Below are 26,946 nucleotides of genomic sequence, written 5' to 3'. Positions count from 1 at the left end.
TTAGACTTTCTTTGCACAATAGTTCTGTAAAACGTAAAGCATAATGACAGTAAACATAGAGATCTACATGAGGCTGTATTTTTACCTGATCCTCATCTATTTGCTTTGAGCACAAGATTCAAAGCTAAAGCACGCAAGGTATTCCATAAGGTACATAAGAAAGATCAACATACAAGAAAACTTGAATTCAGCGTTTAGCATCCAGATTTCAACTATATTCAGACGTGTTTAGAAACTATAAATGGCATACTAATAATATATGGCCACCTTCAAATGAACCAATATTTCCAAAACGTCAATCCATCAGCCCTCTTCCACCCACCAACCTGCGACCCATCAAGTTGCCCCTGACACATCAACCGCTCCAAAATCCTTCACATTAACTTGAAATGAAATGAACACAATACTCAAGTGAACCAAAAAAGCCTTCGCCCTTCCATCAGTCAATGTGTCACCAATCAGCCCTCATCTACCAACCTGCTCCTACCCATCTATCTGCCCCAACATATCTACTGCCCAAAATCCTTCACATTAACTTGAAATGAACATAATACTCAAGTGAACCCACAAGCCCTCACCTTCCATCAGTCCATCCGTCACCTATCAGCCCTTCTACATATCTTAAAATAAACACACTCTACTCACCTATTATTAGCCACATTATCAAGACAACCTTCTATAAATTTCATTCTGATCTGTCTATCTGTAAACCAGCACACTAACTGACATAGGAGTTTCTCTGCTTCAGCTGCAAGACCTTCTCCAAGTAACTTCTGTCAGAGTAATGAAGATGTTAGACACAATTTAGTGGTAGAACTGGAAAGTATGACAATTCATTATATTTATTCTAAATTCACACAGTCATAAAAAAACTGAAAAATGATCATAGTTGCATCTAATGTGTGTCTGCAACAACTTAACGTCAGAAATAAAGTGAAACACACGGCAGAAACAACTGATAAGAACTCACAGCATTTTCATCTTGTACGAGATCCCACAGCAGTGTATTGCCTTTCTTACAGACGTCTTCAAAATCAAAGTCATAGTGTTGTAATGCATGATGCTCCTGGGTTATTTTGTGCTCTGGCAAACCTAGGAGACAAGAACATTACAAGACTGTCAGTGTTAAACCAGATCTGTTGGTACATGTTTATTATAGATCCTTGATAACTATAAAACACATTATCTTCTTCAGTAAACATCACATATCAAGTCCAGTGGTCCACCTTACAATGTATATGCATGTCCAAATGAAGTGCTATTTTTTGTTGACAAACTTTATCATGCATCGGTCATGATCACTTTCTAAGCTCGTAACCATCCCAAGTTTCATTCACTATGTTCAATTTGGCTTATTGGGATGACTTCAAGCAAAAGCCTTTCATACATTGTGTAAATTACTGCTCTGCTCAGAGACAAAATTTCATTTTGAGTGTCCTTAGTTACTAATTAGTGTTTTGTAGCATGGCACCGCAAGTCAAGTGTGTGTGTATGTGTGTGTGTGTGTGTGTGTGTGTGTGTGTGTGTGTGTGTGTGTGTGTGTGTGTGTGTGTGTGTGTGTGTGTGTGTGTGTGTGTGTGTGTGTGTGTGTGTGTGTGTGTGTGTGAATCAATTGACTGCTGTATATAAGTTCACACTCTGGTGAGTTCAATCAGCTTTACATGTCTACAGATATACCCAGGGAAAGTGAAATTTACAGTAAGTGTAAGTAAGTTACACACATCACGTTATTGATTTGTACAACCGCACACACTAAAACAATGTTGAGAATTCAGTAAAAATAAAGGAAAATTACATGAAAACTAAGACAGAGTGTCATAGAATTATGTTTACCTTGTGATCTCCTATACATAGCCATCTTGGCTAACTGATGCTGCATTTGAGATGTCAACTGTGCTCTTTGTTGTGCATTTAACTGTGCTAGCTCTTCTTCACACAATGATTCCTCACCATCAAAGTCTGCCATGTTTTTCTGAGACTTGGCACTAGCCTGTGAACTGCTGCAACTGATGTCCTCTGTACTCAGAACTTCATCCATTAAAGCACTGTACATATGAGAAATCGCAATGTCAATTTCTGGAAACAATACTGACAGTTTTCACAAAATTTGTTTCAGATGGAAACAGTCAATGCATGGATTTCTGTAGGTGATAACTTGTTTGTCAGTGTTTGTTACAATGAGGCAATGTGTTAAATCTACCTATGAGAGCCCAACAAACTTGATTCAGGTCTGTCGAAGTTGATAAGAAACAAAGTCAATTTTAATTGTATTACAGTCCCCTTTCCTCATCCCAATACTGGGGGTGGGGGGTGGGTGGGTTCTTGAACCATAGAAATAAACAGTAAACAGGATTATCCAAGCCAAGTGAGAGCTCTGTACTGAAACATCTTCCACATTGACTATTTTTATGATGTGTATTTTCCAAACTTCTGACATACCTGTAAGTAACAACACATCTTGGGGGTGGGGGTTGGGGGTGGTATTTCAATTTTTATAAACTTGAAGTATCATGTGTAAGAAGTGCATCATGAACATTTTCTACTGGGAGGATTTGTGGTCATCAAATATGTCCACCTAATTTAGCCATTAACACTCCAAATATCTCCACTGAAAAACTCTTTTTGTGGTTTCTTTTGTTCTTTTCATGTAATGATTTGGAAAGTATTACCTTCTGACAGATTCATCATGGTGTTGATGTCCATGTGTTAGCAGTCCTCTACAATCATACACCTCTGCTTCCATACTACTTTCATAATATTCCTGAGTCTCTCCGGAGCTTTCCAGCGGAGGCAAAGAGTCCTGTGATGGCTGTGAATCTTGCGATAACTGACCATCAGTTTTCTTACGAGTCCTACATTTATCATCACAAGCCCTCACAATTATCTTTTTAGTTTGCTTACAAGTTGTTTCTGTCATTTCGACATCAATGTCTGAAGTCCTAGTGTCTTGCGAGACACGAGAATCGTCTAAGCTTGACGATGTGGTATGAAGAGTAGTGTCTTGTTTCTCTATGTACTCCCCATCCTCATCAGTTATAGGACTGAGTGAGGCATGATCACATATCTCCCCTGGTTGGGCTTCATCACTGTGAACACTACCTTCACTGCATTCATCACCCTCACTCATCTCACTCGGTTGTTCGTAGTCAGTTTCAGAGTCCTCCTCTTCACCTTCCTCACACCCACTAGTGTTTTCACTCCTCTGACTGGGTTCACTGCCCTCCTCACTGCCGCTTGTCTCGCGACTCTCGTCCTCCAATTCCTCTTCCATTTCACCACTTGAATCCTAGTCAACATATCAAAACACAGTTAAGTTGCTGTTGTGAACCATGTCATAACTTAAGTGCACTTTTTGGTATTAAAGGGGAGACAAGCTGAGTTTATACATGTTTAGGTTTAGCTTTTACTGCATATTTGAAAGGTTCTCATATTATTGTATCCACTGAAGCATACTCAACCACCACCTGGTAATAAAGTATAACTCATAAACAATGACATAATTTATGATACGTATCAAAGAATGTTGAGGAAATTCACACTATGTAATCAACTGTTCTAACCATGCCAGAAGACAATGGTAATGTTATAGAAGACATACATTGACATTAACATTATACTAGAATGTAGTTTTATTTAAGTATTTTCACTTAAGTAAAAAGCTCATCAACTCAGTTTGTACCCCTTTTACCAAATTATCAACTATCTATTATATACATACTACTGCCTCCACTCAAGTCCTAGTTGACATTTCAAAACATAGTTACTCTTGAAGTTGTGAATCACATTCTGATAAGTTTGTTAATCAAAGTGCACTATTGAGATTATCCAAACTATCAACCACCTAACATACATGCACACAACAGCAGAAGTTGAACCCTTTCATGTAACTTTCTTTTTTTCCTTCATTTTGAAAATTTAATGTGACACGGATACAAGTTTGACTCTTAACTTATCAGTTATGATCAAGGAAATGTTAAACAAATCTTTTAGAAAAAATATGAAGCATTCATGTTTATTATATGAAAAGAATTTCAAACAAATTTCTTGCCAAAATCCCACTGAAGTGCAAAACTAGTTGAAAATTCAGTTTGTTTGTTTTTGTAATCCTTTACTGTGTATTACAACATGACTTTTATTCAGAATTTGCTGTAAACCATACAACTTCATTCACTAATTGAAACAAAACTTAAATCAGTCATACAAACAGGGAACTTAATTAATGCAGCAATTCAAACTGGAAGTACATACAGAAATTCAAACAGGAAGTATGACCACCCAACAACAACAACAAACAACTTCATCTGGAAATTTTACCAGGAAATTAGATACACCCATACTACGTCATACAGAAATCCCAAGAGAAAGACATTCTCACCTGATGTTGGCGTGCTTGCTGTCTGCCTTTGTGATGATGTTTACCATGACGCCGCCGTTCAAGGCGATGCCTATGATGTGGATTGTGTTGATGATGGTGATGGTGATGATGATGGTGGTGGTGACAGTGGTGTGCCTCGTCCTCATCAGGATCAATGTCACTGACTTCTGCACTTAGACTGTTTTCACTACTGCTAATACTATGTCTTCTACCTGGTCTGATCTCACCTGTAAAATATCAAAATTTACACTCCAAAGTCTCTGTAATTCAGACATTTCTACTAATATTCATAACATGTCGAATTGGTTATGCCCTAAGAGAATAACCCCACCTGTAAAACATCAAAGTTACAAATTCCCTTCAGTCTCTGTAATTCAGATATTTCAACTACCCATAATACTTTTAATGTGTTGTCAAACATATTTGACCCCCAAAGATCACAAAGTTTTGGAATTTATGGCTGTGCTAAATCTACACACCAAAACCAAACACTAAATCCTAGAAACACTGGCAGGCACTCCAACTTACACAAATCTTTCAGAAAACATCTGCTTTTCAGACACTTCACCCTATAACCTTTGGAAGGTGCTCAACTTGCACAAATATTCCTGGAAAGATCTACATTTTTTAATATGTTCTCGCTATTAAAGACAAAGTAAATATGACAGACTCTTTTGCAGCAAGACTTGGTATGTAATTTATTGATTTCAGTAGATTTTCAAAAAAGTCAGGAAGACCACACAGGTGACAAACACCTGTAGATGTGGACACCCAAGGGATTTGATAAGTCACATACTGTTACCTCTTTCCAGTGGTGAGTCATCCAGAGCCTTGAGTGGAGTAGAGTGTGTTTGTCTCTTGATTTGTTTGGTAGCAGTCACTGCTTGTGTAGACAAAGCATTTGTCCATAGATACTTGGTAAGAACTGATGCCATGTATAGAGTCTGTAGAAACAACAAGTAGCAACGTTTATTTATTTATTTATTTAGTCATTTATGGCAATGCATTCATAAAATGGTTTTTCATACAAAGCAATAACAAAAAATAACAAATACATACCATAAATACATATACAAAAACAAAGGAAATAAAGTACAAGAAAGCCTAAAAACCAAAGACACATGAAACATGAATAAGATTGGGAGAATGCAGTAAGTCATTAGATTAAGCTATGGTTTACATGCAGTATCTCCTGTACTGTGGGCTGCTCTACAGGGTACATTATATGGACAATTTTTCTTATGATACACAACAACAACAACAACAACAACAACAACAACAACAACAACAACAACAACAAAGAAGGAGTTTGCTTGATGTGTAATCTGAAACTTCTTTAAAGTGGCCATATGGATGAGAATTTGGTATTCATTTTGGATTTTTATTTGACAAAACAGCTTCACTATGTTTTTCTACTTGAAAAAATAATGTGAAATAACATATACCAAGTCTATGTTTGCAACTCAATAAACTGCAAAACATTAAACAATGTGTAAAATGTTTGTTATTGTACATACAGTAACAAACTTTTTGCACCTTTTTGCAATGTATTGAGTTATGAACATGAACTTGGCATATGTTATTTCACAGTACCTTATTTTTTCAAGTATAAAAACATAGTGAAGCTGTTTTATCAAATAAAAATCCAAAATAAATACCAAATTCTCATCCATATGTCCACTTTAAGAGTTACACCAACAAATTATAGGGAAAAAAAGATGTGATTTAGTTTTCTTCCAATGAAAACTGCAATAAATAATGTTCCATAAACTTTAAAGAATCAACAGTTGGTGAATACATACATAAGGTAGATGTGGATAGGATGGCAACCTGTAATTATCAGTTATATCTCAGACTATCTTAGATATGTGACATATCTATCCATAATCATCTGATTATTATACTTTACCTGCTCAGTATGAGTTGATGGATGTAACGTTGAAACTAACTTCAACATATATCTACGTGGTATATATTATACGTTACCTGCTCAGTATGAGTTGATGGATGTAAACGTTGAAACTAACTTCAACATATATCTATGTGGTATATATTATACGTTACCTGCTCAGTATGAGTTGATGGATGTTAACGTTGAAACTAACTTCAATGTATATCTAAGTAGTATATATTATGAGTTGATAGATATAACGTTGAAACTAACTTCAAGTTCAATGTATACCTACGTGGTATATATTATACTTTACCTGCTCAGTATGAGTTGATGGATGTAACGTTGAAACTAACTTCAACATATATCTAAGTGGTATAGGTTCAAGGTGTTTGATAAGTTGTGGCAGTAAATCATGAACATATCGACTAGAATGCTTTAACTGTGCAGCGGCCCATATACAGTCTATGTGCTCTGTTGTTAAGTAGCCCTCAGCAGCAAGAAAGTTCAAAATAACCTGGCACTGTTTTAATATCTGTGAAGACAAACGGAAGACGGGAGATACATTTGTTTTAATACATATACACTAACACCAAAACTACTGGGGGGTAACAAATTTAGATGATGTTTCAATTTCACATGTGTAACATCAATACTGTACTTGTAGTAATTTGGGAAATAAACAAAGTATCGTAACCACTCCATGCTGTTGTGTGTGATTTATACACAGCAGTAGTACCAAAACTAGATGATACTATACATCAACTATAAATACATGATATAAATTCTGGCCCATCATACCACACATATTATATATCGTATGACACAAATTGGAAGCCAAAAATATTGGTTTTGCAAACTTATGCCAAAAAATAAAAAGAATTATTTCTGGTCAGTTTGTCGAAAATGGTGTGATGATGAGAATATTTTTTTTTTAAATCTCAACAAACCTGTCACTCAGTCTACTATTTATGGCATTTACTGTTCTTTTTATTAGTACTTTATAGCAAGTGTGTATGTGGGGCAGATGTAATTTGCTTATTCATGATTGGCTTTGCAGTTGTCTTCACTGAAATAGGGAGGGTTATTTTTGTGTTTCCTTGCAGATCTGCAGACTACATGGGATGGACAAACACGAAAAAAAGGCAGGTACATGTACGAGGGTATTTAAGTGATGTGCTTGTTGACCAGAAACAATTCTTCTCTCTTCTTCTTCTTTCTTTTTAGGTGTATAGCTTATCAGTGGTCACTCCAGTGGTGGAACATAAAGTCAATATTGATGCCTTACAATGTCTACCTACCTCTACGTGTAAATTAGGTCCAAATATATGTTCTACTATCTTCTTTTCAAGTAACCACTGTGCAAGTTGAGCACCAACACTGTAAACAACAAAACATCATCCGTGTTAAAGTCATTGCTACACCTAGACAAAACATTCTGGATGAATATTTCATGCACTGATACATGGTACTATGACCAGTTCAAGGAAATCAAACAACACATTGTGTCATATAAAGTGATGAACTTTCTGTGAAAATATAGAGAAAGTAAGAGATAAGTTTCTGTGACATTAGGATTACCAAAATAACAACTTGTACTTACTTGTCAATGTCAACCAGAGATTCATTGTTACATACTTCATTAAACATGTGCAACTGGTTCTGAAACAACAAACCAACATATTGTAATGAAATGCACGTATAAAAGTGACTTGGAAACATGTACTTTAGAGAGCAATATTGCGTATACATCCATACTCATTGGAATTCACGGTATCAGTTACTCTCTTGTACAGAGGTCTATTGTTGTGATATAGTGGCAAATTGACGATAGCGATTGAAATGTTATCTTAGACTTCTATCTCTATCCAAAACTCCAGTCTGACTTCCTGACTGTCTTGAGTACAAATGCATCCTTTGTTCATCAGTCCAGTGACAGTCCACACATTGCCACATTACAACATGTACAACGCTTCCTGTCAATAATTTTCAACATATAAAGGGGTCACTATTAACAGAATGCAGAATACAGTAAAGGCTTGACAAATGACGAAATAGTATTTTAGTATTTTCTAAAAATTTTGTCTTTGAAATAAACAAAGTTTGTACCACAAACGGATTCGTATACACTTTGAAGTTTTTGTGATAACAACATCTTGCAATATTGAAAGTATAACGTCACCATTTCAATATACCTTGCATCTGGGAGGTGCATAGTATACAAAGATTTCATAAATGGAAGGTAAGAATGAAAGTTTAACTTACTGTTATCTGACTGAGTCCTGCTAATCTCATAGTTAAAGTAGATGATATAAAGTACTTAAATGCAAGTTCAAGGCTTTCTTTGTCAAACCACAGTGGAGTATCTAGAGGTTCCTTGATGGCATTCCACATCATGTCGGCCATGTTACGTGCATTAGTCATCCGGAGATCCTTATCCGATAGGGTGCACAGATATCTAGAGAAATGAAAAAAAACATAGTAAGACGACTCAGGAAACTCGTATTTCTTGCAAGCATTTCCATTGGACTGTTTAAGTCTGATATAAATCTAACTGAACTCAACACAGATTTATGATGACTTTCGAGGAAAGTTTTCAAATGTCAAATCATGGTTACATTTTCATTCAGGATGGTTTTACTTCAATCAGTTGATCAAATCAATTTGTATGTATATTGGTTTATGTTTGCCTTGTTGTCTACCATGCCCACTTTCATCAATTTTTATAATATCACTGCCGAGAGTATAAAAATACCTTACTTTCTTGAGTCACCTTTTGAAGAATAACCTTGCAGTTACAATTAGTCTTTTATTGTTACACTATAGTTAAGTGGTACAAGCTGAGTTTATAAACTTTTATTCAAGTGACATAAACTATTGATTATTCTGTTGTTGTATAATGCTAATGTCGATGCATGCCTTGTATGACATTACTCTTGTCATCTGACATTATTAGAACAGTTGACTGCAAGGTAGGAATTTACTCAACACTTTTCATACGTATGAAAAATAACATCATCATATCATTTATATAAGGTATATCTTTATACAATGTTTGTGTTCACTCAATTGCAAGTGATGGTTTAGTATACTTCAGTAAATAGACTACAACAAGTAACTTTTGAATATGCATAAAAAATTATGCCCCATAACGTACAAACACAGCTTGTGCCCCTTCAATATATTTCAATCAAGCACACTCTTTGTACTTGTCTACAGTCTTCCGGTATTATCATTAGTTCTTTTTAAGTATACATACTCTATTTTCATGAGAAGACCACAGAGGGCTAGCCCAAATTTCATGGGTTCAAAGTTGATGCTGCACTGAGGAAACTGAATTACCCAAGGCAAACACACGCTTTGGAATTTGGTATGGTCAAACTAAAAGACAGCTTTCCTACTGACATTTTTCAGGCTGTCTGCATGCTTAACCTTGGCTTAACCTTCCAACGCCATGTCTGCATATATGCAGACAGTCCCTTATGAGTTCCCATGCCACATCTGCATATATGCAGACAAGTTTACTCATTTGCATACGCCCCCAATTTTCAATTTCTTCAACTCATATCTGAGTAAATTAAAAGTGTATTACTGACTGAGCCACAGTCAATGCTGGCATACACGTGTTGACTCTCCAAATGTGAAAACAACAATAGCATACTCACTGGATGACTTTGCTTCTAAGAGGGGACACATACTGCATTGTAGCATGTACGTGGAGCCATATACGAAGCTGACGAAAGAAGGACATAAAAATAGAAAAATAAATTATTCTACAGCCTTGTTGAATTTGTTTCATTTCACACCCCAATCCAATATTTACTTGTCCCTTTGATGACATTTGTCAAATTTCACTGTACTAATAACATTCACATAGTTTCAGACAACAAATACATACTCAGTGAAACCTTAATAACAACAAATGAGTTAATTTATCATGCACATAGCATAACAGTTCATTCCATATCACAGAATTACTTAATATATCACATACTTCAGAACGAATTTCATCCTAGTGAAACAACCATTTCCAAATGAGTCATTGGTAAACTAAACCAAATTAACAGTTGTTCATACATTTCTGAGTACCGGTAATGTACACCTCAACACACAATGTACACTGAGTTTACAAAGACTGGAGTGATGTGCAATAAATGACATATCTAAGATATTAAACCTAGATAAAGATGTTGTGAACTGGGGTGGAGGACTTACATTTGCTACCACTGTAATCAGTGCATGGGCAACGTTAAATGGCAGTGCCTCTGGTGATGCTTGTTCAAAACACATCTGAATGGCAGTCAGACCATTGCTATCACAGAAAAAACACACATTGCGCAGCAGGTACAACGGCACTTCCACATCCTGCAACAGAAAATATCAATTTTAGATTCAACATTGAAAACTTGCGATTGTCGCACAGTTTGCATTACTTTATACACAGTTTTTGTGATTAATAATGGTGGGTGTCATTTATCAAACGGTACTGCAATCAACCTTTTCAACTTTTTTGAATTTTTCATTAGATTGGTTCTATAAACACACAGTATCAAAACAATCTGATAATCAAATATGATCATTATGTGTGTGTTACGTTTCACCTGTTTTCACCAATTTACTTTGTGTGTGTGCTCGCCGCAATAAAAGCAACACGACATCCTCACTTAGATGCAAACAAACCTAACCTAGAATTTCTTTATTGGAAATTCTTGAATAGTTTTCAATACTGGTCAATTACATTATTTTGAGTCTAACCAACACTGCTATGTACACAAACAGCTGACTTACATTCATGTCACAGTAATTTCCTAGTGCTTCTGCTTCATGAGTGGAAATATCCTGCAAATTGACAAAAGATATTCTTCAACACATCATGATTACAACTGTTTTTGTCAGTGGTTATACACTATTTCACACTGGTTCTGATTATGGAATAAATATCACTGGGTGACACTGACAGTTCCTTTTAAAGGAATATCCTCATTATCATCTAGATATGGTTTACCAATATATGATATAATTGTTATTACATGGAGTGTGGTAATATGACTCACTGGCTCTTCCTGAGGTGAGGCATTTCCCACAACCTCTGAAGCTATCATACAAGTTAACGCAATATTTTCAGTGTACACACAGATATAGGGGTATAATATATTTGTAATGTGCACTGGAACTACACATGTATTGTATTATGGTACATTGTTGTACATGTGTACACGTTATTTTCAGTGTACACACTGATATAGGTTATGGGTGCGTACTACACAATGGAGAAAAACTAAAATGCTGCAACACTGGTCCAACATGACTGACTTACCTCCATGCCAGCATGGAAATTCTGTTTATGTGCAGTATACAAGAAGAAATTCAACTGAAACACTTTGGAAATACAATGCAACAGTTTTTCTTTTTCATCCATTGTCCAGGACTCTGTCTCAACATCCTCCTCCTCCTTTTTATCACATTTATCATCATCGTCATTATCGTCATCATCTTTCTCTTTCTCTTTCTCGTCTCCTGTTTGTTCTTCATCTTTTACAGGAGAATTAAAGATTTCCTCCTGTCCAGTTATCGATGCTATAGCATCAATAGCAAAACGAAGCATCATCTGTACCAAGTTATTTGCTCTATCAAAGTTCCTGATATCTCGAAAGCAGCAGGTACATTGTCTGTTAACAAAACCATACATACACATTTCATGGTTATCAAAACACAACTCTGTACAGTTAATACAAAGTCTTCATACACACACATCAATTTGCAAGTTCCTTTTCCTCTATTTTTTAATACATAAGGGCAGTAAGTAGATAAAATCTACTGGTATGCCCACAAAATGCTAATAGATACTGTGAAAGACTACCACTCACCTCTTTCTGTTACTGGGACCCCCCCCCCCCCCCCCCCCCCCCCATTTGCACAAATACTGCATCACTGCATCTGTATGAGCAGTTTATACATATTGCTTACACTGTCCAATAGATTTGTGCGTCAAGTGTCAATATGGATGTTTGAAAGAAATATTTCGTGATAAATGACGAGCCACTCAACAGCAGCAAAATAATTTTTTCTTTTTTGGTTGCAGGTCAAACCCCATCTGACTCACTTAACCCTAACACACTGTCTTGATTACATGTGTATGGTTGCTTTATCAAACTACAGTCTTTCAAGTCACAAGGATTATAAAAAAACTTACCTCTGTGGCCAACTCTGAATAAAGAGCAAGAGCATAATAATCTCTTTCTTACTAAGCTGCTGATTCTCCTTCCTGTTTTCATCATCATCTGTTTAACAGAAATGAATGAAAGTTAATTATCGAATGATGAGTCATTTAACACGTATGTAGTAATTTAAAATCTAAATTTGATGAATAATATGTGGCAATAATTATCAATACTCAAGCACACACATATACATTCGGACTTCAGTGACTGGTAGTGGTGGTGGTAATGAGAAGTTCACAAGAGACAAAACACTCAGACAACAGATGACAGACATCAAAGACACGAAATTACATCTAATAAAGTAAGAGTATGCTGTCTTTGGTGAACAACATCAATGTACAGGTAATTGGCTATGTTAGTCTGCTTTGATCCAGACCAATGGACATGTCAGACACTATCACACAATATTCTCTATCAAAAGCATTACTGTTACCTCTCTACTCATCAATGTATTGCCAACACTGTTTTGTCACTGTGAGTATGTAATACAAAATGTATAAACAGTGCGCCATAGACTAGTCTATATATTTTCCAAGATCACACTCCATCCAATTTTATTACCCCAATTAGATGCATCACAACACACTCACTTTTGATTAAGTAAATAAATACACCAGATGTCCTCAGAGTAATCTAATATAATCTAATACACTAATAATGAGATAATGGTACTACACTATGTTACATGTCTATGTGCATATCTAAAATGTATGTCTGTTTACCCACGAAGTATTTACTCAGCTTTACCGCTATAGTTTATCTTAGTTAGTCTATGGCAGTTAGTCGGTCAATGACAGTTTTAAGTCCACAGTAAATGGCAGTTTAGTCGATCAATGACAGTTTAGTTGGTCTAGACTCTATGACAGTTTCGTCGGTAAATAACAGTTTAGTCAGTCTATGTCAGTTTAGTCGGTGGATGACAGTTTAGTCAGTCAGTGACAGTTTTAGTTAGTCTATGACAGTGTAGTTGGTCAATGAAAGTTTAGTCGGTCTATGACAGTTAAGATGGTCTATGACAGTGTAGTTGGTCAATGACAGTTTACTCGGTCTATGACAGTTCAGTCGGTCTATGACAGTTTATAGTCGGTCTATGACTGTTCAGACGGTCAATGACAGTTTAGTCAGTCTACGAAAGTCTAGTCGGTCTATGACAGTTCAGACGGTCTATGACAGTTTATAGTCGGACTATGACTGTTCAGACGGTCAATGACAGTTTAGTCAGTCTACGAAAGTCTAGTCGGTCTATGACAGTTCAGACGGTCAATGACAATTCAGACGGTCAATGACAGTTTAGTCGGTCTGTGAAAGTTTAGTCGGTCTATGAAAGTTTAGTCGGTCATTCAGTTTATGAACTACCTGTATAATATGCCAATGATAAATGTATTATGCAGATTACAACCTAAGTTTAACATGTACTATTATATTATCAAAATACTACCCGTCATTACACCTGTTGTCTACTTAAGTACATTGTACATTACAACATGGATTATTTCACAAATACTGATGTTATCATTAATGTCATGTTTTATACCTTATGTGACAAAGCACCAAAGCAACATTAAGAAAGCTAGACTTTTTAAATTACAGGGTTGGAGAATTGACTGCAGTTAGAGTCGCAAAGTAGATTGAAGTTATGCGTTGATAGGGTTGTACATGTAGTATAGATTGCAGTACAGTACAATGCTGTTCCAAAACAACCTCTATCGAAGTAAAAGATAGAACATTGCAAGGATTGCAGCAGAGGTAACTTTCAACAGTTGTAGCATGATACATATGCAGGAAGGGTAGCACCACAGATTATAGTCAAGGTTGCTGCATAGATTGCAGTCATTGCAGTCAGGGTTGAAGCTGGGATTGCAAGGATTCCCTACAAACCAAAACAGCTACTATTCAGGGATGGACATATCAGAATAGACTGCAATCATAAGCAGACCATTTTATAAACTACAGGTTTGACTTACTGGCCCAGCTGATGGCAACATGCTTCAACCTGCTGGGAGTGTGTGTGTGTGTGTGTGTGTGGGGGGGGGGGGGGGTCATTCTATGTTCCCAGTGCTGTTTGATGTCATTTCAGAGACCGAAAAATGTGATAACAATCTGGAAGTGACAACTGTATAATTGCCAATAATAAAGATTCTTTGCCTGAAAATTGCAGGGTTTTTCATAATGATAATATCTCCTGGTTTCAATGCAACACTGATACATAAACACATACATGTACACAATCTTGTTTGGACACATTCTCATCTGAGATCCTTTCACTTGTTCTGATTTAGACAAACACATGTGTTCAGTGCAGGACTTATAGATTAGTACATATTTCCGAGTGAAAACGATGGATGTACTGAGTGAGATCTTTTTTACCACAAGATCGATGAAAACGTGGTGGACTATGGAATAAGAAGGACAATGTACAATACGGTGAATGAATGAGGGGTGTTCATGACCATGTCCATAAAACCAACATACATGATACTGATGCCATGCTGCAAAGCACGCCCACTTTTAATTTATCAGCAAACCTGTGCGATACATTTTTGCATTGCCTGTTTTTCGTGGTGCTGACAAATTTAATATTGGCATACCTGTACTGAAATGAGACGAATCAAGTCATGATAATATTGACGGATGGAAGTGAAGTGTACGATTCTATTTCTTGTTACATTTACAGAACAAAGTCAATAAACTTGTACTAATAACACTGTAAATGCAAGTCACTAAATTGTAGTCGTTACTAAATAAATGTGCGCGATGAAGCAGCTCTTCAGACACATCGTTGCGACGTTTTTATTTTATTGTGCATCCGATGGACGACAGTGTACCATACTCACATGACTGAAGCAGCCGATGAAAATCCACACACGCATCACAAATATCCATGGTAGAATGCAGTCGTCGCAACTTTTCCACTACCAAACCCCTCACGGACCGATTACTTATATGTCTGCTCCGTGCGTAATGTTTCACTATTCCATCTGTCACGGCACAGTACTTATGCTTGTTTCCTCAATGATGAAGTGTTTTGCTCCTCTGACACCCGCCATTTTGAAAACCCGATTTGACCATTTGTTCGGCTAATTCCGAGTCACCAGATTGCACGATCTGATTGGTCTATTCCTAAAAAGGAAGTTGTCGGATATTGCTTACTTTTATTTCTAATGAGGGCGCTCTTTACAATCATGGAAAGGGATATCACATTGGGATATCACATTAAAGTAATGTTACATAAGCAAGTCGTGATATTTAATTCCAGGTTTGATACTCATAAAATTTCTAAATGCCAGATATACTGCTGTTACAGAAAAATTAATTTAATGTGCGAACTTGTAATTTTAAGGCTGCTTTCACAAACATTTGACGGGGGGGATTTTACTTTTTGACCCCATGGTCATTGCAAATGATCGTCCTGTGCACAGGTACTTGTTTCCCGAAATATGTATCAGAACATTTCAGAGTACAATAAAATGTCGATAATATTGACGTATTTAGCCAACTGTATATGAAAGGGGTAAAATTACACTTGTTTCTGTGATCGCGCAAGTCCACCCACCGCGAAATTAACAAACGGGTGGTTATATGTTTTCTGTTTTTCCCCATATTAGCTTATGGTCTCTCCATAAGCTTATGGGTTCTTCCCATCAGATGTACAGCCATTAGGGGCGGACCATTTGATATCCTGGGGGGCTTGGAAGATTTCGGGGGGGGGGGGAGATGCCAAGTGGATTTGCTTGAAAAAAAATCCGGATATGAGTGGGTGATGGGAAAAAAAATATGGACCACTGCTGCTAGGAAAAAAATGTCTTGGCAGGGAAATGGTGCACAGGTTCGAGTATACTGTTCAACCTGCTCGTACCTCTCCAACCAGGACACTTGTCAAATCATGACAAACAGTTTCAAACACATGTCAGGGACCAGTCAGTTTCGTTAGCCTGTGGTACATATATATATATTTGTTCTTGTCTCTGTTTCTTTCATAAATGGTTTAAATATATTACTTCATGTAAGGGTTCAAACATAACTATGCATAAAATTATACATATAATACATGTATTACCTAGCTACCACACTAGTTACAGAACATGCCATGTAAGTGTTTGGCTGTTTCACTATCAGTGCTTCACTTATCTTGCACTTTGAGGCAAAAGTGAACTTGAAGGTTTTGTTATCGTAATCTTCATACTATTGGATAGTTTATAAAAGAACTTAATCTAAATTGTTCTAGTCTCTTCAGTATGAATTTGTCAGAAGGGATGATATACTTCCTATTTCAGACACTACATGTATCAACACCACAACTCAAATTCAAGTTTCTATTGTACACTAGGTATGACCTCCTAAAGTGCTCTCACACATCAGTAACTTTACTATACATGCAATATCAATGCCCCTATACCAATGTTACAGGCCCACTTTTATAACATGGAAAATTATTTAAAAAGTTATATTTACTTCAGCTTTTCGATGCTTGGCAATATATATCTCAGAGGCTATGAATAACCTAAAAATTGCCTAAATATTAGATACAAATCACTGCAGATCTGGCAGGGGGGAACCCCTTGGACTCATCACCCCAACAACAAGATTCACCAAAATTGGTAAAAAACTTGAAAAGCTTCTAGGGGAGACCCCCTAGGACCCCCCATAAGATGTAGACATGTCCAAGCCTCAAATCAAAGTTCTTCCCTCCACCTCTTACTGTCAAGATGCTATGAAACTTTATTTCAAAAATGTTTCAACCATGTGTAGTTGCTTTTTACAATTGTTAGAGCTGTCTTGTAAAGCTTGCAAATTATTGTCTGGAAGTGTCTGTTAATAGCCTGAAAATTGGCTTTAAAGAGTAAAAATCCTCCAGGGATTCTAGGGGACACCCCCTAGAACCCCCCTCCCCCATAAGAGGTAGACATGTTCCAGTTTCAAATCAAAGTTCTTTCCTCCATGCACCTCTTACTGTCAAGATGCTATGGAACTTTATTTCAAAAATGTTTCAACCTTATGTAGTTGCTTTTTACATGTTAGAGCTGTCTTGTAAAACTTGCAAATTATTGTCTGAAAGTGTCTGTGAATAGCCTTAACATTGCCTTTAGAAGTAAAAACCTCCAGGGCTTCTAGGGGGAGACCCCCTAGAACCCCCCGTAAGAGGTAGACATGTTCCAGTCTCAAATCAAAGTTCTTTCCTCCACCTCTTAGTGTCAAGATGCTATGAAACTTTTTTTTTTTTTTAAATGTTTCAACCTCACGTAGTTGCTTTTTACATGTTAGAGCTGTCTTGTAAAGTTTGTAAATTATTGTCTGAAAGTGTCTGTGAATAGCCTAAACATTGCCTTTAGAAGTAAAAATCCTCCAGGGCTTCTAGGGGGAGACCTAGAACCCGCACCCCCATTCACACACACACACACACACACACACACACACACACACACACACACACACACACACACACACACACACACACACACACACACACACACACACACACACACGAGGTGGAAATATCCCAGTCTCAAAACTCTTCCCTCTACAGCTTACTGTCAGATGCTATGAAACTTTATTCACGGGGGTCATGATCAGTGACTTATTGTTGGCCCAATGGAAAAAAAACACTGACACCCCCATCCCCCCAAGCTGGAGAAACTGACCGGTCAATCTGAATGTCTGAGCTCACCAATCAAATTTCCGATTTGTATTTTCAGTGTGTCATCATACCATGGCATAAAAACTGTCAATGATATTTATTAATTGAAAATCAAACCTGTATGAAATATGTAGTTTTCTAAATAAAATCTGTGTGATAGAACAGCATCTTTTTACTCTCTGTATTACCCTGTGCGAAAACCAAACAGAAAATTGTGGCAACAAATGTAGGTGTTCAACATTGACGTAAAAAAAATACAGATATCTCAAAGAAGCAAAGAAAAAAAAGTTGCCAGCATAGGCGAAGGAGAAAAAAAATAATTCTCAGGCAAGCAGGTGGGGAAAAAATAATGACTCTCCACCAATCTTCCAAGCCCCCCCCCCAGGATATCGAATGGTCTACCCCTTACAGATGCGAAGAATAGTTTTATATTGTCTTTTCAAGTTGATGTCGTTCTTCGCATCCTCTTTTTCTTGCGAGACTTCACAGTTTTCACAATTTGTTTTTCTTGAATACATAAAAATAAATTTAGGGTCGGTGTGAAAAACTAGGCGGGGTCAAGTAACCGGAACCAAACAGTTTATTTTTTTAGGCCCTATAGTAACTCAATGGTTGCAAATTGAGAAAGATTCATTGTCATTCTCACTACAGCATACGTGTTTGGACATTTAGGTCCCTTAGAATCTTCAGTTGACGCGATAAAAAGGTATACACTGAGCTATTTTGCAATCAATACTTCATTTCTACCAATGTTAGAGAGACTTAGCTAGATTTTAATAAGTTTAATAAAACACAACGAAGAGAAGATTATTCCTTGTTCAATCATATTCCACAATACCTCTTAGGGAGCCGTCATTATTTACGACCTGGGGGTCGGAGGAATGTGGGGGGGGGTTTATTCAAAAACTGGGGAGTTAAAGGGGGGATTAATCAAAATTTTGGGAGTGAAAGGGGGGCTACTCAAAATTTGACATGTTAAAAAGCACCAGAAAGCGGTCTTTTAGTCCTTGAATTTCAAAAATCTTTGGGGAAGGGAGGGGAACCCCCACTTGGCTCCCTCAAACTTTGATTCAACTAATACCACCTAATTTCAAATTTTACTAACTACTTTGGGACTAAACTACATTCATTGTTACCCCCCTCCTCTTGAAATATGCTACATCCATCATGTTATAATGAAATTCAAATTCAAAATAAAACATTTGATATTGTATGTATGTATGTATGTATGTATGTATGTATGTATGTATGTATGTATGTACATACGTACGTACATACATACATACGTATGCATATGTATACGTGTGTGTGTGTGTGTGTGTATGTGTATGTGGAGTTTCAATGGAACACTCAACCTCAATTTGTATAATGTTTGTAGCGCCATCAACAGTTAATGAGTTATGATTGTAAAATGGTGGGGGGGGGTATGAAAAAAAATTGTTTCAGGGGGGGAGGGGGGTACGAAAATATTTCAAGCCACCCGGGGAGGGGGGGGGGTCACTCAAATTTGTGGATTTTCAAAATCAATTTCCTCCCCCCGGTCGTAAATAATGATGGCTCCCTTATTTGGCTCACTAAAAAGGTGTAAATAATGCTCATTTTCAACATTATGTGGCAATTCATAATGTATGAATTTTATTGTTGTAGATATAATTAATAGCTATCATGGGGGATGCTGTTTCTGTTTCTGGCCAAACTCAACCTTGAAAAAGAAAAACCTGCTGGCTAAGTATCTCCAAGTACAGGTTACAGCCCAATGTGAGACCTTTTTCACAAAGCTCACATCTATTTGTAAAGGAATCCCTCATTGTTACGTATGATGCTGAACTGTTAGTTTAATTTAGTGTACCATATTGTACATCTCTGAAGTGGGGTTGGGGGGTGGGGGTGGGGCTGTATACCCCCAGTATTAAAATATTGGGGGGCCGGGGGGCGCTATGAAAATTCTTGGGTTTATTTTTTTTTTTGGGGGGGGGGGGGGGGGCATGAAATTTTTTGAGAGTGTGAAGGGGGGAGGGGGCTGCAAAAATTTTTTTGACCGAAATATTTTCTCCCCAGGTCCCCTCCCTCCCATGCCGAAAATTCTGACCCAGCCTTAGGTTTGACAAATTATCAACTTGATGTGTGTAAAATTATGAATACTTTGGTAGTGTTAAGTCAAATGTTTTTTATTTATTCATTCATTTATTAACATTTAAACTAATTACATTGTCTTATTTCATAAGACTAATAACTGGTTTGTACACTTTCTAACAGCTTAGTGTAGTAATTTTCTCAACATAATTCAATTATGCTGAGCCTTTGTAATGGCTTTAGATCTGGAGACCTAATTATCTTATGTTCCAGCAGTTCCCCCCCCCCCCCCCCCATAAGGGTGACCTTATTTTTTTTTATGTTTCTCATTACTTTTTCATGGTAACTATGGGTTGGTCAGTCAGTCGATTTAAAAAAAAAAGTCATTTTCTTCATATTTCTCTGCCTCTCATTTTCCTCCTCTCTATCTTCTTTTTATTGGATTCCTGGTAACAACCCCTTTCTCAGCTTCTCTACACAATTGGCATGTTCTCAGCCCCCTACTTGAATAACTTCATCATGAAGGAAATGTTCTGTTCTTGAACAAGTGTCATCCTTGCCACCATGACTGTAGATGATGTTGACAGTCCAGACACTTGCTAATTCTTGCCAGAGAGGGCACTGTTTCGTAAAATATTAAGAGCAGGGTAAAATAACAATATTTTAACATTTTGATGCCAGATGAGAAAATTTGGGTTGGTCGGGTAATGAGAAACATAAAAAAAAATTAGGGTCACCCTCATGATATTCAGTTTTTTATTGTTCTCCAGAAAGCATTGAGTGGAACCAACTACTCTATACAGGCCTGCGAGTAACATTCTCCTTTGACACAAAAATTTCAAAGTTTCAAACCACACTAAATCATTTATTTTATATCTTTGAAGTCATTCGGATCAATTTCTTTCACGTCTTTTAATTTCTTCAGATCTTTGAGACCTTCTAGTGAGAGGTATGTCACTTCACAATGTGGTAATGCACTTCGAAGAGTTTCCATGGTTGGATGTATCTCCTTCACAGCAGGCAAATCACACAGAAATAATGTTTTCAATTTTCTGTAAAATAAAAAAACAACCAAGAGTATTAATCAGGTGTATCATGATCAAAAGTCCTAAATCCATGATTGAAAGTGATAAATTTGGTATGTTATAACTTTCCTGCAAACATACCTTTCGTACAGACTCTGAATGTTAATAATACCTCAGACCACAGAGCCCTCTATCAGAGAGTCTGTGGCCAGACACAGATTATTAAAAAGTGGCCATATGGCTGAGAAATGGGTACTAAGTTTACAAGACAACCTTACAGTATTTTTCTACTTGAAAAAAAATGTGGAGCGTTCACCAATCTGTGTTTGTAACTCAATAAATTGCAAAAAAAACTAAAAAATGTACAAAAATGTTTGTTAGTGTACATACCTACAAAACAAAAATTTTACACATTAATTCAATGTTTTGCAATTTATTGAGTTACAAACAAGGACCTGATATATGTCACATTGTATTCAAAAGTAGAGAAACATAGTAGAGTTGTTTTTATCTATTAGAGTTCACAGATAAATAGTCAATTTTAATCCATATGGCTATTGTAATACTTCACTGGCCATTATCAGCTCAATACCACGCCATACTGGCAGTATAAAAAAAGATTAACTGCACAGGCACAGTTTAAATGACCCCTGTGAACTTGAAATCTGCACACAGGAGTAGATCACGGAGTGACGTCACATTCTCGTCCAACTCGCTAAATTACCAATTCACATTATTAAATATATTTACTATACATTGCTCATCCTGCTGGCTAGCTCATCTGAAAGCAAACCTACAGTGTGTGATGAAGTCAACAAAACATGCTTGTATTTCCCGCAGTGATCATCCCAAAGCACATAATATAACAAGAATGATTGATAGCACAACTTATATAAACACAGTTGTACTTTGAAGGTGTTTGGGGGACTAGACGGTTTTCCTTTTAATTTCCAGCAGTCCAGAACTAGGTATTTATGCATGCCATTCTCACTTTAGTCTGAATTCTGGTCATATAGTGAGGCACATTAGAAATCAGGTAGAATTACAAGAAGTAAACTAAAGCTGGTGATGAATACTCTCCTCATGTTCAATCACTGTCACTAATAATCAGTAAGTATGAAATAGAATATAAAATTGTTATGAATCATGCAAATAAATCTTCCCAATTCATTGTGTGATCAGGCCCTTGGTGATTTTAGATCATAGAGACCACCAGGAGGTAAAGTTCCAACCAAAGTAAGTAGAATGACTAAATATTCTATTCTATGTTAGCTATTCTCTACCTCACAGTCTACCTTGAGTAGTCACACACAGTGAGAGAGAGGTGGTTAAATCCACTGTTACCTATTCTCTACCTCACAGTCTACCTGCTTTCTAATATGCCTTACTACACTTTAAAGACGTGACCAGGATGACCTCCGTATGACCTTCTAATCACTACTTCAGGGTGGGGACTAAATTACAGTTCATCAGATTGATATAGTTGGGAGAGAGGAGGCCGGTGAGGGCAGAGCGGTACAACATATCTCATGGTCTACTGTGCTATCATACAGTACAAATATTATATAAATATTTACAAATATTTGTAACTTCCCATGAAAGTCAATCTGATACTGTACTGTGTCAAAACTTAGGACTGCGTATCACAAGTAGTTACTGGTAATGCCTTACTTTAACTGATGGAGTGATATCAGTCCCTTGTCACTGATATTTCCACAACTTGTGACTTGTAAATCTTCCAATGTGTCTTGAAGATAATGTAATGCCTGGAGACACTCATCTGTTAGGTATGTACAGTGATGCAGTTTCAAAGAACGAAGATGTTTTAGGTCCTCTGAAACAGGAAGGTAAGAAAGTATTTAGTATCATGTAGATTCTTACGGTTAGTAGACAGCTTCTGCTAACTTTAATATGTCTGCTAAAATACAACAAAACAAGTAAGTACAAATGTACTTCATTGATGTATTGTGTAAATCATTTACAATTAATATTGAAGCTGCTAATTCCCATATATTTGAACATCCCCAAGCATAAAAATGTATTTTAATTTATTGACAATAGTACAGTAATACTTACAATAATTGTTTAATCCAATATCCATATGGCAGTACTACAAAATTTACGCAAATGAGGAAGTCTGATATATACATAACGGTAGTATCAAAATTTTTTACAGAAGTAATGAAATCCACTTTGCACAAATATGTTTTGAAATATTGGAAATCCAATATATAGAATTTGAACACTTACTGAAATGTGGGAATCCTATATGCATAATAGAAGAATCAGATGCATCAACAGCTTCTATTTTGTACTTTCTTGGTGGTCCAACTGGCAGTGCATTGTAATCGGTATTCCATCTACCATAATCTACAAACTTAACATGTGCTCCACATCGCAATAACCATTCTGCTGCAGCCCTGTCTGGCCCTGCTTCACTTATACGACCATAGTCAACTCTACAACATGACAAAACAGGCATGTCTAATAACTATACACAGAGTACTGCAAAACAAAACTAAATCAATTTTAGACAAAGTCTCCCTCTCTAGATCCGTATGGGACTAATTTGGGTGCAATATTGATGAGAGTAATGTCAGCGGAGTATATACCTTACATGTGAATGGTGAATTGCTGATATTTTGATGCATTAATGGTGAATGCATCTTTTTTTAATGCATAAATGGTGAATAGTGCTATTTAAATGTTTTGCCGTGGGTGGAATGCTCACTTTAGATAGGTCACAGCCACTTCCGTTTTGCTGTTGTAATCAATTGCGTTCATGATAGCGCATGCAGCAACATGCAGTTTAGTGAAAGTACTTATAACCATAAAACAGAAGTGACTGTGACCTATCTAGAGTGAGCGTGCCACAGTGGCAAAACATTAGACAGTTTTAAAGGATGCAAAAATCTGATCAACAATTACGCTTTCAACTGTTTGTTTGTTACTGCATTGTAGGTGCAATGATTGTGGCTATGGGAATGTAAGGAAAATCTTAATTTATATAATTTTTGTGTTGATTGCAGTATTCCTTTCAACAACAGTTTTTAAGTAACTTAGGCTCTCAAAAAACTTAGAAAACAATTTTACACCCGTCATCAGAAACCAACAATTAGCAAATTCGTTTCCTTTCCCTTTCTACCAGAGACTTGTAAATGTTAGACAGAAATTTAATTACAGAAGTATTAAGTCTATCCTATTAAATTCATGAAATATATTGTTATTCCAAAGAAGAACTTTTCCATGCACAGTCTTGCACAGAAAGTTGAAAAGTAAAGTAAAGTAAAGTAAAGTAAATAAAGTATAGGTTGTTACTCAGTCCATTTTTCGTGTAGGGTCTATGCTCAGTCAAATTTAACTATTCTAATCCATGTATGATTCATGATGAACTAACCGCATTGTCAGAATGGAATCATTATCTTTTGTATGGATATCTTTATCTTGCTAATGTTTCTGAAACCACAGCATCATGTTAACTACTTTTCACACATTCTACTACAAATAGGTATTCATAGACAAATCTTGACATCGTGTACGTTCAATAATTTGATATTAAATAAAGTCAATAATAATAGTCCTTGTTGTTTCAAATCTCAAAAAGACATTTGAAATGAACTAGAAAATTTCAGACTCTTGCATCAACATTGCATTCGCCAGTGTTCGACAAATCGTATATTTGAAGGCAGTGCATATACAGATATACTGTCCTTTTCATGAGTTCTTGGCATAGAAATATATATATATATATTTGAATCTGCAAGTTGTCAAAATGAATACAATTGGCTGAACACGCCTATATTATTGATATTTTATTGTATTCTGAGAGAAACATTCTGATACATATCTCGGGGAAACAAGTGCCTGTGGAGTGTACCTTGGAGTAATTATACTGACTACAAGAGTGTACATACCAATTTCCATGCTTGTAATTGTATATGTATCACAATTTGAACGATTATGTCACTATCCGCCTTACTATAGTGTAATTTCTGCATCTAGAAATTGCTTCTCCAGAGTTATTTCATCTGATGTGAACTCACCTATTAAATATTGCATTCAACATACCAAATAGATATCTGTCTTGTCTGTAATAATAATATGGACTACGGATGTGGCTAACTTGATTTAGGATTCGTGATGGACTTATGTACGATGTCAAAGTTGCTAAACTTCTGTGAACTCCGCGGTGTTGCCATTGGATCCTGATACTATTCCACAAGCTACCTATCATACGGATGTTCTTTTGTAACACACTCATCATGGGGGATAAAACAAAGGCAGAATTTGTGAAACATTAGATCGTGCATTGCCTGCAAGTGTCTTGACCAGCCATTTTGTTTACAACCCCTCAGTATGACAAATATTCAGTCAATACCCCCTAGCCAATAAATTTAATTGAGGTTCAGTAGCTTCCAAACCCGAGAGTGTCGTGGAGGGCTCCCTACTGTCGTCGCCCTCAGCTCAGAAGTGGCAGGTTCAGAAGCAACTGCTAAAATGAGCCGATTGACATGCAACTTGGAACAAAAGCCAAATATACCATCTGAATCGAGATATGGGAAAATAATTGATGGATATGGATGAATGGGCAAAACAATGCCCATGACATTTTCTTTTTTTTAAAGAGAAAATCATCATTTGACCCAATTTTGCAACTTTAATAGTAGTAAGTTTGCCTGGCTTGAATCTGATCTGCCGTTTTTTGGGATTACATTATATTATATTCTTTCCGAACTAAAGTGATTTGGGCGGACACATGACAATGATTAGCTTTAGTATTATAGACATTCTTTTAAGCTTTTAAATCAATAATTGATAAGTTAATTACCTTAAATTAAATTGAAATAAATGCTCAGAAGCACACATAAAATACCAGATGTAAACTGAAAGCCTCTCGTCCATGAGATGGAAACAGACCAGACCACTCAGGGTTGAGAGAACAGTCTGCTATAATACCTGACTGAATTTTTACACAACTCTACAGCCATGCGTTTTACACACACACACACACACACACACACACAGATCTAAAGATATATATATAGCCAAAAAGTCAGCTGTGGAATAGCTCAGTGTCAACATTAGGTGGACAACATTTTACTACTATAAGGTTGAGAAATCAATACCCTTACATCACACAACAGATTAATGAGGTAATTCATTTTACAATCCATTTTATAAGTATATAATCCCCAGCAACAAGTCACCATGTGCTATTACCCATTATTTTTAAATTACAATTTGACGAGACTGTACCATAAAGTGACTATTAGACAACCAAGTCAGCAATGTCATGAAATAGTTCCTCAATACTTCAAATGTCTATTCAACATTCTATCATTAGAACTATTTGCTTCCCAAGCATGCTATTATCATTACATTGAACATCTTGTCAAAGACAAAGTTTTCATTATAAGGCAAGGAAGATGTTCATGGAACTCTAGTTACGTACAGATAGTGACAAAATTGAAGGTTAGAACAATTATATACAATGTATATATATTTACCTTACATAATTGAAGGTTTTATGTGTGTTTGTTTGTGTGTGTGTGCTCAGAGTAGTTTGGGAGTTTATGTTTTTTGACCAAAAATCAATTTTTTTTTACCCAAATCACACATTGATGGTAACATCATTTTGATTTGAACAATTTCCCAACTAGACACCCAAGGTAACATACCCACCAAATATGGCAATCGGTCCAATGGTTTTTGAATTTAAGTTGTTT

The 26,946-nt window shown here is 36.4% G+C and overlaps 2 protein-coding genes across 3 annotated transcripts in view; both read right to left on the bottom strand.

Moving 5' to 3' along the window:
* LOC144453643 (ubiquitin carboxyl-terminal hydrolase 34-like) overlaps positions 1-15,515 on the bottom strand; it is a 63,234-nt gene extending 47,719 nt beyond the window's left edge. The window contains exons 1-16 of one of the 2 annotated variants that reach the window (XM_078144970.1): positions 15,322-15,515; positions 12,460-12,547; positions 11,584-11,935; positions 11,055-11,105; positions 10,482-10,631; positions 9,932-9,999; positions 8,532-8,724; positions 7,870-7,928; positions 7,568-7,646; positions 6,583-6,801; positions 5,178-5,319; positions 4,376-4,602; positions 2,670-3,286; positions 1,831-2,045; positions 971-1,095; positions 646-773 (exon numbers count right to left, since the gene is read on the bottom strand). In XM_078144970.1, coding sequence (XP_078001096.1) covers positions 646-773; positions 971-1,095; positions 1,831-2,045; positions 2,670-3,286; positions 4,376-4,602; positions 5,178-5,319; positions 6,583-6,801; positions 7,568-7,646; positions 7,870-7,928; positions 8,532-8,724; positions 9,932-9,999; positions 10,482-10,631; positions 11,055-11,105; positions 11,584-11,935; positions 12,460-12,547; positions 15,322-15,370 — 2,762 coding nt within the window. In that variant the 5' untranslated portion in view covers positions 15,371-15,515. Of the gene's footprint in view, positions 1-645; positions 774-970; positions 1,096-1,830; positions 2,046-2,669; positions 3,287-4,375; positions 4,603-5,177; positions 5,320-6,582; positions 6,802-7,567; positions 7,647-7,869; positions 7,929-8,531; positions 8,725-9,931; positions 10,000-10,481; positions 10,632-11,054; positions 11,106-11,583; positions 11,936-12,459; positions 12,548-15,321 lie in introns of those variants that run through there. The other variant, XM_078144971.1, reaches the window with a different exon arrangement.
* Positions 15,516-20,527: 5,012 nt separating this feature from the next.
* LOC144453490 (ATP synthase subunit s, mitochondrial-like) lies at positions 20,528-25,542 on the bottom strand. The gene is made up of 4 exons (XM_078144800.1): positions 25,264-25,542; positions 23,471-23,679; positions 22,892-23,054; positions 20,528-21,247 (listed from the first exon to the last, which is right to left on the bottom strand). Exons 1-4 carry the CDS (start codon positions 25,482-25,484, stop codon positions 21,061-21,063), a joined length of 780 nt encoding a protein of 259 aa, XP_078000926.1. The 5' UTR covers positions 25,485-25,542; the 3' UTR covers positions 20,528-21,060.
* Between the last annotated feature and the right edge of the window lie 1,404 nt (positions 25,543-26,946).

The sequence above is a fragment of the Glandiceps talaboti genome, chromosome 2 (assembly GCF_964340395.1).
Source record: "Glandiceps talaboti chromosome 2, keGlaTala1.1, whole genome shotgun sequence".
NCBI lineage: Eukaryota > Metazoa > Hemichordata > Enteropneusta > Spengelidae > Glandiceps > Glandiceps talaboti.
This window is presented reverse-complemented; position numbering and strand designations above follow the sequence as displayed.

What these genes read in the sequence shown, in the direction of transcription:
- LOC144453490 (XM_078144800.1), bottom strand. Translation starts at nt 25,484, where the DNA reads ATGATGAGTGTGTTACAAAAGAACATCCGTATGATAGGTAGCTTGTGG. An exon ending in TTGAATGCAATATTTAATAG is followed by an intron (nt 23,680 to 25,263) that starts GTGAGTTCACAT and finishes GTCATGTTGTAG; the next exon opens with AGTTGACTATGGTCGTATAA. An exon ending in ATATCACTCCATCAGTTAAA is followed by an intron (nt 21,248 to 22,891) that starts GTAAGGCATTAC and finishes TTTATTTTACAG; the next exon opens with AAAATTGAAAACATTATTTC.